The sequence below is a fragment of the Crassostrea angulata genome, chromosome 7 (genome assembly GCF_025612915.1).
Source record: "Crassostrea angulata isolate pt1a10 chromosome 7, ASM2561291v2, whole genome shotgun sequence".
In the NCBI taxonomy this organism is placed as follows: Eukaryota; Metazoa; Mollusca; class Bivalvia; order Ostreida; family Ostreidae; genus Magallana; species Magallana angulata.
This window is the reverse complement of record NC_069117.1, coordinates 3,437,306-3,452,206: the sequence shown is the minus strand read 5'-3', so window position 1 is coordinate 3,452,206 and position 14,901 is coordinate 3,437,306. Positions and strand designations below refer to the sequence as shown.

Sequence of the window (14,901 nt, the reverse complement as noted above, 5' to 3'; positions counted from 1 at the left end):
ACTATAATTATCATAATAGGATTTTAAAAATCGGGCTCTGAAACATCGGAAACAAAATTTCTCTAAAACAGTGGTTTAGCCTGGATGAAATTTTGAGAGAAGAGACAGATTAAATGTTAGTCATACACTTCTATACCATATAAAGATAAGCACCTTATTAAATTTTATTGTGTAAAATTAATTCACTTTTTCACAGGTCTGAATCCCAAGGCCAATAAAATGGGCTTTTATCAAAATAATAATAAAAAATGGAATAAGTCATATGGGAAAAAGCAGAGTAATTAGTTGCACCTTTTACGGGTCAGAAATCCGCGGATAAATCTCTGGATGATGAGGACAGGAGAGTGATGTGCCTGGATGTCATTGATAGTTGCGATCACCAACATAAAGACATGTCTCTCCTCTATGTGTAATTCCATTACACACATGTTCAACTTTCAGCATTGTCTATAAAAATGATAAATCGGCAAAACAAAACTTAACCTGTACAGATGAATGCAGATATACATGTTAGCAACCTGGGAGTGTAGAAACATTGATTTTAATCCCTACTGGATTTCCATAAATATTTTTTATGAAATCTGAACCAAAAACGTGAAGGAGAAACCCTACTATGGGGGAAAAGGCTACTATATAGTAGGTTTTCCGGGGGGGGGGGAAAGCTACTATGGGGGAAAAACTGCTACACAACACCGGAACAAACTCCCTTTATCTGGCTGCAGACTATGCAATACCATGTTTGTACACATTTTTCAACATATCGCTTGTTCCTGCCCCTCTACTAATGACTTACGTACATACTGGTTGGATCAGATCACCAACTCCTTTGATATTCACCTCTCCGCGGACCTGTGTGTCATGACATAATGATATATTTTTCTTCCTTCTAGGTGGGAAATATTTCACATGGTTGTCGGAAAAAGATCTACGTGCAATTCGTATATTTAACTTTCGTTACATCAGAGACACTGCTGCACGCTACAATCGGACCCTCAAAGCTCAACCTAACTGAATGTTAGCAGCATAACCTGTGTATGTGTGTGCTCCGTCCCCCGTGTAGGACCTCCCCCCCCTTTTTTTTTTATTATTTGTTTATATGTAAATACTCTTATGCTTTGTCTTATAATTATATGTGTTGCATGTATTTATAATTGTATGTTCTGAAATAATCCTCATATGAGGGAAATAAAGTATGAATGTAATGAAAAATTCGGACAATGAATCCATTTACACGTTTTCCTTAATGTGAAATAATTACCGATAATTATTTTCGAAGAAGCAAACAGTCATTATATAGTGCCTGTTTGGGAGGGTAACAGTTGAAATTGACACCCCGAAGAAACCATTGTCAACCGACGCGAAGCGGAAGTTGACAATGGTTTTCGAGGGGTGTCAATTTCAACTGTTATCCTCCCAAACAGGCACTATTTATTTTATTATACTGAATGTCTTAATTTTTTTTTGAGATTTTGTTTACTGATTTTATATAGAAATGACGTGAATTCCACGGGGAACCGTACGCGCATAATTTACGCAATTTACGTGTGTTGCTAACGCTGAGGGTAATAGAACGGATTATCAATTGCGTCTAAACCAATCAAATTTCAGTATTTAACATGAAAGTATAATAAAAATAAATAGATCATGTATCGTTACATGTACCAGTGGCTCAGGTATAATTAGACATCGGTTTACGCAAGGAATGCGACCGTTTTAATTAATCAGCTTGTCAATGGATTGTTAAATAAACAACGAGGCTTACAAATCTATTATCTGGCGCTTGTCCTCCGATCCCGCAATTTGTACCTCTAAGTAAACTAACTGAACACAGATCACCGTACTTTTAGTTACCTGTACGCTTTATCAGGAAAGAGAGAACTCTATTACAAAAACGAATCTTTATATCAAATTTACGACGGAAATCGTCGCGAACAAAGCGGAAATTGGATACACGCGGAAAAAACCTGATATATAGAGGATATCTATATTGTGTGATTTTATATTTGCTTTATCCAACGAGTTGAAATGGTGCATATATTCGCGAGGCTTGCCGAGCGAATATAACCATTTCAACGAGTTGGATAAAGCAAATATAAAATCACACAATTATAGATGTTCTATTTATCTCATTCAATTTGATTTATATTATGAAGCTTTTGAGACAGTCCCTTGTGGGACCCAAATTGGTTTTTTTTTTCAAAGATTAAAAACGATGATGCAACGTTGTGTTATGCGGCTATTGTGACCTTGCGCAATACAATTTAGTACGTCATTCCTAAGATAAATCTAACTGTTTTAATATAAAGTTTCACTGAAATAAACCTTAAAATAATTTTTTAGCTCTAGATAATTTTTCTTAGAGCTTATTCACTTGATTAAATGGAAATTCCGATTAGACGACTTGAATAATCAAGTTTGTTGACAATCACAAAGTTGCGAATGCTCGTTAGTTTGAATTTACTCGAACGAGGAACAGTTGTTGATGCATGGTGTTTAATAAAACAAACACTATGCTAGCCTTATGATTCAAAATTGAAAATAGTGAATAAGGATGCTTACTGGTGGTGGAATAAAAGTCTCATGAAAAATTATTTCGGTAAGTTCTTGTATATAAACACAACCAGAGCGCTCTGTTTTCATCGCGTCGTCAGGATAATCTCCTTGATAGTTAGCGTAATTTGTAGTTTTATAAACTTCACAAAGCAAATTGAAAGTTGGAACTGGGATAAATTTATCAAAAATCTTGACAAACAAGAAAAAAGGGTCTTGTGGTTACGGTTATGAATAACTTTGCAAAAAAGGTGGGGGGGGGGGGGCTAACCCCCCCCCCCCCCACTCACAATGGCTCCCCGGTTCCGACCGTCCTGTGCTACGCAGTTATGTGTTTTTCTTCATATTTGTAATTTAAATCTTTGACAAAATCAATCTTATATAAATTTTTATAGTAGATATAGTTATGTTGAAAGTACTAGCAAATCTTCGAAAATAGGTCACTGAAGCGTTGAAGCGAGGGGCTGTGTCAAAAGTAGTTCCGACCGGAAGTATTTGATATAGCATCACCCGTGTGATATAGCAAAGGTTTATCACACGGGTAATATACACCACACGTATGAGATAAACGGTATTATTGAATGTTAAAGGTTTTATAGCAACATGTTGAGAACAACCAATCATTGGAAAAGAGAAATTTATTATCATGTAAGGAAGAACCGCACTTTGCAGTGTATCATTTTTGGTCAGGGAATTTTTTTTTTTTGGCTCTTTTAACACATAATTTTTAAGATATCTCCTCCAACATATAATATTTTGTGGCCCCTTTTCCAGCCTTGCAAGGGAGATATTTTGATATAAATACATCGCCCCCTTTTTCTGGCATAATTCATTTTTCACGACAACAAATTAATTAATTAGATGGAATTTATTCACAGAATTTATACAATAATTTTCAGAACGGAAATAAATTTAAGAATGAATTACAACACTGGTTTATTTTTCAAATAGCAATAAAAAATGATAAAACTCAAACTTAAAATTTTGGAGTTTTTATACTGTGTGATGGCACTTAAAAGATAATGAACGAAATTTTCTTAAAATGCTTGTACATCAACCTTAGAATGTGCTTTATCATATATAAAATTCCCGGCCAGTTTCTTGACATTCAACGAAGAAATTATGATAGGAACAACTCCTAACACATTCTGCAATTCTGACTTTGTGAGACAATTTCTGTTTTTAAGCATCAAAAAAGGAAAACATTCTTCGGATTTATTTAATACCATCAACAGAATAATAATTAGAATATAATTATGGTTTTGTACATCTTTAAAACTAACATCTTTAAACCCCTAAATTATGTACTTCCTATGAGGGCATGTTACAGTATACACCTGACAAAAATATGTCACCACACTTATAAAAGAAATATTTTTTTTAATAATTCTTTTTGGTGACACAAAATAAATTGGCATTTTCTTCAATACATAACTATAGCTGATAAATGGTTTAAAAAAAACTTGACTTCAACAATGTTTTTTAACTATTATTTTATCATCTATAATAACTGTCATGTGATTAATAAAAGTCACGTGTTCAAGATCTGCAGAAAACTATTATCTGGTACAAGCAAAGACCTATACAAAACTAACAGCTCAGGTCAAACAGAAACAAGTAAATAAAAAATATTATTTGTTTCATTTTCAGATTAACCAAATGACAGTTTAGCAACATTTTGATCCCGACCTATTTCAACACAAAGCCATATTGATACTAGTATAATAAACCTTTTTGATTTGTTAAACTCAAAAACTACTCGCATGCCTTAAATTTTACTAAAGTTGGGATATGTGCCTTTTATAAACAATACGGAAAAACAGCAAAAACGGAGTAACAGTATATAAATAGTGCCTGTTTTGGAGGGTAACTGTTGAAATTGTTTTCGAGGGGTGTCAATTTCAACAGTTACCCTCCCAAACAGGCACTATCTATTTTATTATACTGAATGTCTTATTTTTAAAGAAAATTTTACTGCTTTTATTTAAGGAATGAATTCAATATTTATTTGTTTTATACGATATAAAATGGTTTGGGGCAGTTTACGCTTTATAAACCGCGAAGCGGTTTATAAAAAACCGTAAACTGTTTCAAACCATAATTTTATATCGTATAAAACTAATAAACATTGAATTCATTGCTTATAATTTAATTTTTTTACTCTTCATTGTAGATAAAAACGGTCATTTGACCTTTAAAATGAGGTAAAATGGTACAAAATTCAAACGTAACGTCAGGCGTATTGATACGTTTTTGACGTTAGTCTTACTATGACGTAGGCAACATTCTTTATACGATATAAAATAATTTTTTTAGCCAATCAGAAGGCGCGTTACAACCAGAATTAAATTATATAGAAATGAACTGAATTCTACGGCGAACCGTGCGCGCATAATTTACGCGCATGTAACAATTCCTTGTGTTACCCGTTGCCAAGTGTGTTGCTAACGCTGAGGGTAATAGAACGGATTACCAACTGCGTCTAAACCAATCAGATTTCAGTATTTAACATGAAAGTATAATAACAAACAATGTTATATAGAGATTTACTGTTCCAGCATTAACAAACCAACATAACATCATTTTGATATTATTCATTAACTAAATAATATAGGAACGTATAAAGTATTAAGGTCAAAATATCGATTAATTAAAATGACTGAAATATTATTCATAAACTAAATAATATAGGAACCTATAAAGTATTAAGGTCAAAATATCGATTAATTAAAATGACTGAAATATTATTCATAAACTAAATAATATAGGAACGTATAAAGTATTAAGGTCAAAATATTGATTAATTAAAATGATTGACACTTAATAAATTTGTTTAATTGTATAAATGATTAATATATATATATATATATTTAAAAGTACATCACAACATTACACTATTATCTAAATAATATATAAAATGTGATAAATGGAATTCCTAGTAAGGTGTTTAGAAATCTAGGCCCTTTTGAGGTTGATTGGTAAATGGAGCTGCGGTGGACGAGGTGCTTTTCCTCTGTTTTCCAGCATCATGTTGCGCGGTTGTGTTTACAGGGGCACTTTTTCTATTTTGTTTTTTATCGCTTTTTGCAGACTCATTTCGCTCTGGGGTATTACCTGGGGTACATGACATACATGTATATTTCCCTTCACTTGTGTCACTTCCTCTGTAAACCGCTGGTCTACACACTCGTCGTTCACAGCTCTTTTGCTTTTTGCAAGAGGTTGTCAAACATTTAAATGATTTTTCATTGCCATTAACCTCCCAGACAAATTTTGCCGGTTCCTGCTGACCTTTAATCAAGATCCAACATACTTTGAGGCATGCTTTCATATACTTTTCACACCGCGATCCCTTGAGTTTTATATCTTCTGATTGATTTATTTTCAAAATCCAGTCTGATTTGATTTTGGTTATGACTAAAGGCAATATGTTGGTCTCTGATAGACTTTTGCACAAATTCTAAAAGATTAAACAAACATAATCAAAAATCTTTTAATGATTTTAGATATAGGGCTTCAAAAGTAATATCTAAACTATGACATCACTGACCTCCATGTTTTATTATTTAAAAACATACTTAAATTTAGGCAAACTAAATCAATCTTAAAAATTCTCGACATTCAAAAAGTTTTTATCTCAAAGTCAAATTGTAACTATTATAGAACATGTCTTTATCTCATACGTGTGGTGTATATTACCCGTGTGATAAACCTTTGCTATATCACACGGGTGATGCTATATCAAATACTTCCGGTCGGAACTACTTTTGACACAGCCCCTCGCTTCAAAGCTTCAGTGACCTATATTCGAAGGGTTGCTAGTACTTTCAACATAACTATATATACTACAAAAGTTAATATAAAATTGATTTTGTCAAAGATTTAAATTACAAATATGAAGGAAAACACATAACTGCGTAGCGCAGGCGTCGGAACCGGGGGGCTATTGTGAGTGGGGGGGGGGTTATCCCCCCCCCACCACACCTTTTTTGCAAAGTTATTCATAACCGTAACCACAAGACCCTTTTTTTTGTCAAGAATTTTGATAAATTTAGCCCACTTCCAACTTTCAATTTGCTTTGTGAAGTTTATAAAACTACAAATTACGTTAACTATCAAGGAGTTCATCCTGACGACGCGATGAAAACAGAGCGCTCTGGTTGTGTTTATAAACAAGAACTTACCGAAATAATGTTTCATGAGACTTTTATTCCACCACCAGTAAGCATCCTTATTCACTATTTTCAATTTTGAATCATAAGGCTAGCCTAGTGTTTGTTTTATTAAACATCATGCATCAACAACTGTCTTCGTTCGAGTCAATTCAAACTAACGAGCATTCGCAACTTTGTGTATGTCAACAAAACTGATTATTCAAGTCTTCTAATCGGAATTTCCATTTAATCAAGTGAAAAAGCTCTAAGAAAAATTATCTAGAGCTAAAAATTATTTTAAGGTTTATTTCAGTGAAACTTTACATTAAAAAAGTTAGATTTATCTCAGGAATGACGTACTAAATTGTATTGCGCAAGGTCACAATAGCCGCATAACACAACGTTGCATCATCGTTTTTAAACTTTGAAGAATAAAACCAATTTGGGTCACACAAGGGACTGTCTCAAAAGCTTCATAATATAAATCAAATTGTATGAGATAAATAGAACATCTATAATTGTGTGATTTTATATTTGCTTTATCCAACTCGTTGAAATGGTTATATTCGCTCGGCAAGCCTCGCGAATATATACACCATTTCAACTCGTTGGATAAAGCAAATATAAAATCACACAATATAGATATCCTCTATATATTAAATGCCAAAAGGTCACATGAAAATTATGCAGCTTCGTACCAACGTTTTTCGTAATCCCTCTATCTAGTGTGACCATTGTGCACAATTAAAAACAATATTAAGTTTGAAGAAAAAATAAGTTTGCTTAATCAATAATACTGACAACCAATCCTAATCAGGATGAAATTACTTTTTAGGTGCAAAAAGGTCAAATTAAATGGGCCGTAACTCAGAGGAATAAATACTGACACCCCCCCCCCCCCCCCATTATGTTTGATCTTTGTATTTTAAAGTATGTTTCATCTACATTTTCAATGATATACTTCGAAATACTTCTCTAGAATTTCTTGAGACAAAAACATTGAAGAGTGGGATATCTTAAGCAAAAAAAATCGCTTAGTAGTTTTCTTGTTACCTCCAAGAGATAGGGAACAAGGTCAGATTCCAGCTCCAGTTGAAATGTTTCGATTTCATTCCTTAGTTCTTTCAACTCATTTGAAGACAGTTCCTTATGTAAATAAATACATAAATTTAGCACGAGCATTGTCTAAAAAAAACCATCTGGACTCTGTTGAATCTATGATTTCAATCTACTGAGATGATTCATGTAAACCATGCACCTCCACTAAAATGAAACAGTAGTCTGTGAATTTTATTGACTACAACTTAAATTGTACTTAATACAATTTAAGAATTTTACTTAATACTGTAAAAGTTTTATATCTCCAAAATTTTAAATAAACCTATTTAAATGCCAACAGAGATTTTGTTTCTTATTAGCATATCATAACGTATTAAATGCAATTTCAAAAAACTTACTTAGAACCAGTACAAACGCTTATGTTAATAAACTTTTTAAAAACTAGCCTAATTTTATCGAACAGTTCATTCCTAGAATAAATTACTTACCACGGGTTTTCCGGTTAGGGCTGCTAATACGTTTTCCTTTTGGTTTTTAAATTCTTCTGCGCATAGACTCAGAGCAGCCTTTAAAGTTAAATAAAAGTTAAATTGAGAATATCCATAAACAAGAGGTCTCTGGGCCACATCACTCACCTGAGAAACAATAGGCATGATAAAATCAGCTTCATGGAGTCATATACAATATATCTAGACAATGTGGTATTATGCGTCATGTGCAGCGTGTCGATCCTGTATAAATAAAAAGTCCTTTCCCCCTGGATATTCTTATGTTTATAATCAAGTCCATTTTCTAACAGGATGGTTTTATAGTCATATCACATGTTGAGCATTGCAGTTCTTAAAAAGATCCCATGAAATTGTTTATATACGGGATATAAACCTACATAAAACTCTGAACCCCTTGTGAGGCCTAAGAAACGCCCAGGGGCCAGAGTCTAAACAATTTAAAAGTATTGGCAATATGTCAAAATGCTTGCATACTAGTATAAGTAAAACCATAATTATAACATTACAGTTTTGGTGAATAAGTAAAATGTTTTCCATTGTACAACTGGATCCCCAACGTGGCCCTACCCTACTAGTTTTTGATTTTAACGAATTTCAATCTACACCATCTTAACTAAATTTACAGTTTTCCTTAGCGAATGGTTTTTAAGAAAACGATTTTAAGATTTTGCTCTATATATCCTTAAGTAAAAAATTGTCACCCCCTCCTCCCGCTTCTTGTGACCCCATCCTACACCCGGATATCATGATTTGAATAAATTTGAATCTTCACAACCTGACGATCCTTCCGCACAAGTTTCAGCTTTCCTTGCTGATTGGTTTCTGAAAAGATTTCTAAAAAAAATTCTCTTTATATTCTATTCCTATGTAAAACTTCGACCAACCCACCCACCCACACCCCCATTGTTGCCCCACCCTACCCCGATAGTCATGATTTTCACGACTTTGAATCTACAATATCTGAGGACGCTTTCACACAAGTTTCAGCTTTCGTGGCCAAATACCTCTTAAAAAGAATATTTTTAAGGTTTACTCTATATATTCCTTTGCAAAAATTTGACACCCCCCTCCAATTGTGGCCCCCGTCCTACCCCCAAGAGTCATGATTTTCACACTTTGAATCTACACTACCTCAGGATACTTCCTGGACAAATACTAGTATTTCTTGAGAAAACTATTTGTTAAGATTTACTCTTTATATTACTACGAAAATATTTGACCCTTCTCCATTGTGGCCCCCCGCCCTACCCCCAGGGGTCATTATTTTCACAACTTTGAATATAAAACTACCTGAGGTTACTTTCACATGAGTTTCAGCTTTCCTGGATGAATGGATCTTGAGCAGAATATTTTTGACAATTTCTCACAATTAACAATAATTCCTAATTATCTTCCCTTGTAAAAGGGCTTGATCCTTAATTTTCATAACTTTGAATCCCTTTTGCCAAAGGATGCTTTGTGCTAAGTTTGGTTGAATTTGGCTCATTCTGGACAAGATGTTGAAAATGTGAAAAGTTTACAGACAGACGGACGGCAGACAAAATGTGATCAGAATAGCTTTCTTGACCTTTCAGCTCAATTAAGTGAGCTAATAATTACTATTCACAAATAAGAAAGAATAGAACTGTGTAGGTTTCTATGTATCATCGTACCGAAAACTTTGTTCAATATAAATATGCCTAGAGTAATGTTTTAATGTGATAATTTTACATTAGCAATGTTTCCGAGGCTAGTGTTTTCTTTGTCTGTTAGACAAACAGTTTGTTCATCTCTGTTTCCTCCTATCTCATCTATAACTCCCGTTCTTTGTAGATCAAAATGTTTCCATATCTGTTCTGTATCTGACAGATTTAAGTTTGTTCCATCATCCTTGGGATTTTCCTGTAGACTCCTCAATCTGTTTAATATGAAAAAAGATATTTGCTTCTTTTCAAATGAGATATGTATGCGATCAAAGCGAAGGAGAAAACTACTTGTCAAGTTCTGATTGTTGTTTGTTTATGTAAAGCGCTACCGGACTTAATCAACAAATGCATTCTCGGAGCTTACAAGGTAACAAGACTGAAAGGAAACGACATCGATATGAGTTTTGACAACTGATAATCAAAGTGCTGATAGTACTGAAAAGCGCTAACTCAGCTTCTGTATATATATAACAGATATATGTACATGTATATAACATTTTAGCTTCTGTATACGCACAATATTTCATATTACATATTACATTGTAATTGGTATCCGTAAATCAAAAAGGGAACATATTCTAGCATTCTTTTCATCATTCAATACGGTCCGTATTAAAAAGCTAATAAATTGAAATCTGTGATACAAATAGTGCATTTAATTACAACAGACGGATAAACTGAGAAGCTTGCCTGACCAGAATCATAATACACAAATCTTCTAATACCGTCACTTTACGTGCCTCATATGCAGGAGGTGTTTTTCCTTAACGAATTTACATTTCATTTCTTTTTCAAAAAACGCTATTGATCGTCAAATCCTTAGAGAACCTTTCATTAAAGAAAAATTTAATTTCATGAACTGAATCATCAGAAAAATTTACACACTTCACCTTACAGCCATATTTAATCCTAGACAATGTTTTACACTGGGTAGTTTGTTTAAAAAAAAAGACAAAGGGAGAATAATTCAGTTCACAAAACATTTTCCCCATAATCATTGAAAGCTGTACATTTTGTGGCTCTGTCTTTTACATCAAGAAGGAAGAGATGAATATATTGTTTAAGTGTTTATAAAATCATAAATCTAACTACAACAACAATTCTAAATTTAGGCAATGGTAATTCGCCCAGTTTGATAGAAGACACATCGACAACTTATTTTTCAAAAATCTTTTTTTACGTAAAATTGAAGACTTAAACAATTCCATATATTGTACACCTGATCACAAGAAGTAACGGCGTTATACTGTGTCAATCACTCAAAACCACGACAGCCGGGTTTAAAAGTTGATTTGAAAAAATCTTCTTACTGGGGAAAATATAGTTTTCAAACCTATAAATCATTGGACAGAATAGTTGGTGATTATTCTGAACAAAGTTTACAAAGACGTGTATAGTGAACTAAAAAAGAGTACATTCATTGTGGATTTTATTAATATATAAAAGCTTCATTAACCTTCTCGTGATTCAAAGAATATTGTAAATTATTTTAGAACATTTTTTCTGTGAAAAGAAATGGTTAAATGTATATATATTAGGAAATCATCTACCAATAAATGTTACAGTACTAAGGTACATGTAATGCAATGCTCATTCATTTCATAGACTGAAATAGATAACAAACTTTAAACTTTTATTAAAATCTTACATTCAACGTCAAAAACATCTTTAACAGAATTTTCCATTAATTATACCAGGACATAAAAAACTGGCCTGTTTGCTATTTTTACATAGAAATATAGTGAGACTTTTTTAACGTAGAAGATTGAAAATTGATTTCATAAAAGAGGTCTAAGACATTGAAGTATTTTTCTATGATGATTTTTAACGTAAGCATTCTAAATATATTCACTTTAATATCGTATAACTACTATAAAATGACATGTAAATTGTCACAACAACTTTAACTTAATTGTGTATGCATGCAATTATTACCTTTCTTTCAGTTTTTTCACTTGTTCTTCTTCTTGAGCTACTTTTCTTTCAACTTTTGTTTTTTCGTTTGCCTTAAAAATATAGAAACTGAAATTAAAAACATCAAATATGAGACATCATTGTCCGTATAACTGTTTTATTATGAGTCAATTGATGTCCTTTTCAGGCTCTTCTAGTGACCAACTAAAAACCGACCAACCACCCCCCCCCCCATTCGAAGAAGAAATCAGATAGTGATATAATTACTACTTAGCCAAAAACATTACATTTCCATTAATAAATAGCAAATCATATTTCAACTGACATGTTTGAATTACTAGTTTTGTTATTAAATGTACTTAAGGATTAAGAAATCATTCTTTGAATAGTATGAGGTGATAATTTTGGTCGGGGCGTAATGAAATCCAATAGAGCCCGAATAAAGCCTTAAAAGATCAAATCTATGATAAAGCCCAAAGGGTTCTATCATAGATTTGATTTCCCACCAAAATTATTACCTCATAATTTAAAAAAAAATTACTCCTTATTACTTAAATGTAAATAATTTTAAGCAATTGATTATTGAAAACTTGATTATGCCCACATTACGTCATTTGAAATTTATTGGACTATACACGTTTCAATCACAGGCAAAGCAGTGCCATATTTAATAAACAATAAAATGCTTTCTTTGGTGATTCACTAGGGATATGAAAGTAGCGACAATTGCAGAAAATATACATAACCCGCGTTATGATCGCTGCCATCATAACCAACTCGAAACATCAAAGAAAGCATTTTATTGTTTATATTAACATCTTTCTTTTAACTATTTATATTAAATTGATTATGAAAAGCTAGTAAAGTTCACTAAATTACTGTTAACGTACATAAGTACGGTAGCTAAAACAAACAGCCAAATCGTCTCTTGTGAGACCTTGAGTTTCTCATCATCACGATTATTTCGTGCAGTCGTGATTTTTCTTCGGTCGCTGTATGTTTCGACCAATCGATAAACGGGGCGTGTAGATTTCAGTCCTGTCAGTTTCAGCCGCTGTAGATTTCGATTAATCGATAAACAGGGCGTGTAGATATCAGTCCTGACAGTTCCTTGTCAGTTTCAGCCGCTGTAGATTTCGATTAATCGATAAACGGGGCGTGTAGATTTCAGTTTGGCTGTTTCTATAGAGTTATGAATTAACTATAAGTTTCCGTAAGCAATAGAGGAAATAGTACTTGGTAGATGTAAATATACTGGCTTTACTACATAGAGGCAATTGAGGCAAATGCCTCATGCATGCCGAATATGACAGAAATACTTTTTTATTAGAAATAAAAACAGAATTATGCCCACTAAACATACATGCATATTGCTAATATGATGCCATGGTAAATATGGCTCGACCAGCTATCGTGTATAATATACGTTAAATGTATCTTTATATAAATCTGAATTTCATGAGAATGTTCTTTTTTTCCTAAGTACTTTTTGTAATGCTTGAAAGCCACACGGCGTTGATTCCTAATTTTATGACCAAAATTTTCCGTGTTGTATTTTATAATGGTGACTCATTTATACTTTGATTTTTTTTTATGCATAGCAGGTGACATATAAGACTTACTGCGAGTCAAAATGTAGCTCGTTTACATAAATTCCTAAATTCATCCTTTTGTTTAATTAAGTAGAAAAGGGAAAAAAGGATTACAATAAACATAGAAAAACTTGCTTGGAAATGACTAGAATCAAGAGAATCTCCGGGGTCCTTAGGCAGCCCCCAGATTCCTCATAAAAAATTGAAAAGTCGAATGTTAGCCTCAGAGAAAATATACCCTAGTTAAGACCATGCAAATTGGATGTGTAATAACATGTTGTTGATTTGACTTTACTCTCTAGTAAAAAAAATAAAATAAAAAATTGCGTTTTTAAACCCCTGCCGGAAAAATGACCTGGATCCGCCCTTGCACATACCATTACAAATCATCTTGAACATATAAATACATGTACATGTATGTAGCCTTTACCATTACAGGTATAAAACTTGGAAACAAAAGATATGTAGATGGCACCGCTGTAACTTACCAGAAGGCCAGTTATAATATCTGTTATTCTCTTCATCTCACTATCATCGTGGGATTCAAAGTTTTCCAGTACCTGTTCAAGTGTCACCATTTTTCTACTTTCGGTTTGAAAGACTAGATTAGCTGATAAGCTATTAAAGTTATAAATAAAAATAGGTTTTGGTTCCTTGTAAGGGAATGCGGAAACTATATTACGGAATACTACTGCTTAGTCAACATAATAAATAGAAATTAATAAAATTAAAGGAAGTCAGGAATTTGGTCAAATAATTCAAAATACATATGGTTCATTCACCTAAAATATGAGCAATATTTTGGCGAGGGTGAGAATACGTTACAAGGGGCGAGGCTTCTACGCGTTTTGGGCCGAAGGATGTCCATGTCCCGGACCGCAATGACAGAGCCAAAGTGCATGTACATGTACCTGTACACTGGCGTCGGAAGGAAATTGAAAGTGGGGGGGGGGGGGCTAGACTAATCCTCGGAAATATTGCGAAAAAAAAAACCTGTTTCCCAAAATCATGAAGATCCTAATCCGTGGGGGGGGGGGGGGGGGGGGGGTAATTTAGGAACAACTATATTTCCTGCGATAAAAAATAATCTATGATGCTATATATGTGCCTAATGGTTAGGTCTACATTTGCAAAAAAAAGTGGGGGGCTAAGCCCCACTCCCCCCCCCCCCCCCGGTTCCGACGCCTATGCTGTACCAGTCCTCTACTATCTTCTGATAAACCCATTCACTGCTGCACACGTATAAGCCTCAAAGCGCGACTTGAATCAAACCAAGACGTGATCTAAGTTGCTTTTAATTTGTAATTATCTGAGGTGGAACTCTTTTGCATCACTAGACAAGGGTTTTCGATACACTACGCTCGAGTCCTCACTTACAAAAGGCTGTGTATCGGAAACCCTAGCTTGGTTTGGGAGAGCTTGTTCATTCTTTTCAGTA

The 14,901-nt window shown here is 33.6% G+C and overlaps 1 protein-coding gene across 1 annotated transcript; it reads right to left on the bottom strand.

Annotated features, from left to right (window-relative positions):
* Window positions 1–5,419: 5,419 nt before the first annotated feature.
* On the bottom strand, window positions 5,420–14,108 carry LOC128157414 (uncharacterized). The gene is made up of 6 exons (XM_052819938.1): window positions 13,952–14,108; window positions 11,893–11,963; window positions 9,983–10,169; window positions 8,252–8,329; window positions 7,758–7,850; window positions 5,420–6,010 (listed from the first exon to the last, which is right to left on the bottom strand). The coding sequence occupies exons 1-6, from the start codon at window positions 14,039–14,041 to the stop codon at window positions 5,498–5,500; spliced, it is 1,032 nt and encodes a 343-aa protein (XP_052675898.1). The 5' UTR covers window positions 14,042–14,108; the 3' UTR covers window positions 5,420–5,497.
* Window positions 14,109–14,901: the final 793 nt, after the last annotated feature.

Coding starts and splice junctions, on each gene's coding strand:
- LOC128157414 (XM_052819938.1), bottom strand. CDS start 14,041: ATGGTGACACTTGAACAGGTACTGGAAAACTTTGAATCCCACGATGAT. Junction 10,170..11,892: donor GTGAAAAAACTGAAAGAAAG/GTAATAATTGCA, acceptor CATATTAAACAG/ATTGAGGAGTCTACAGGAAA. Junction 6,011..7,757: donor TTGTTCCCTATCTCTTGGAG/GTAACAAGAAAA, acceptor TTAATCTTTTAG/AATTTGTGCAAAAGTCTATC.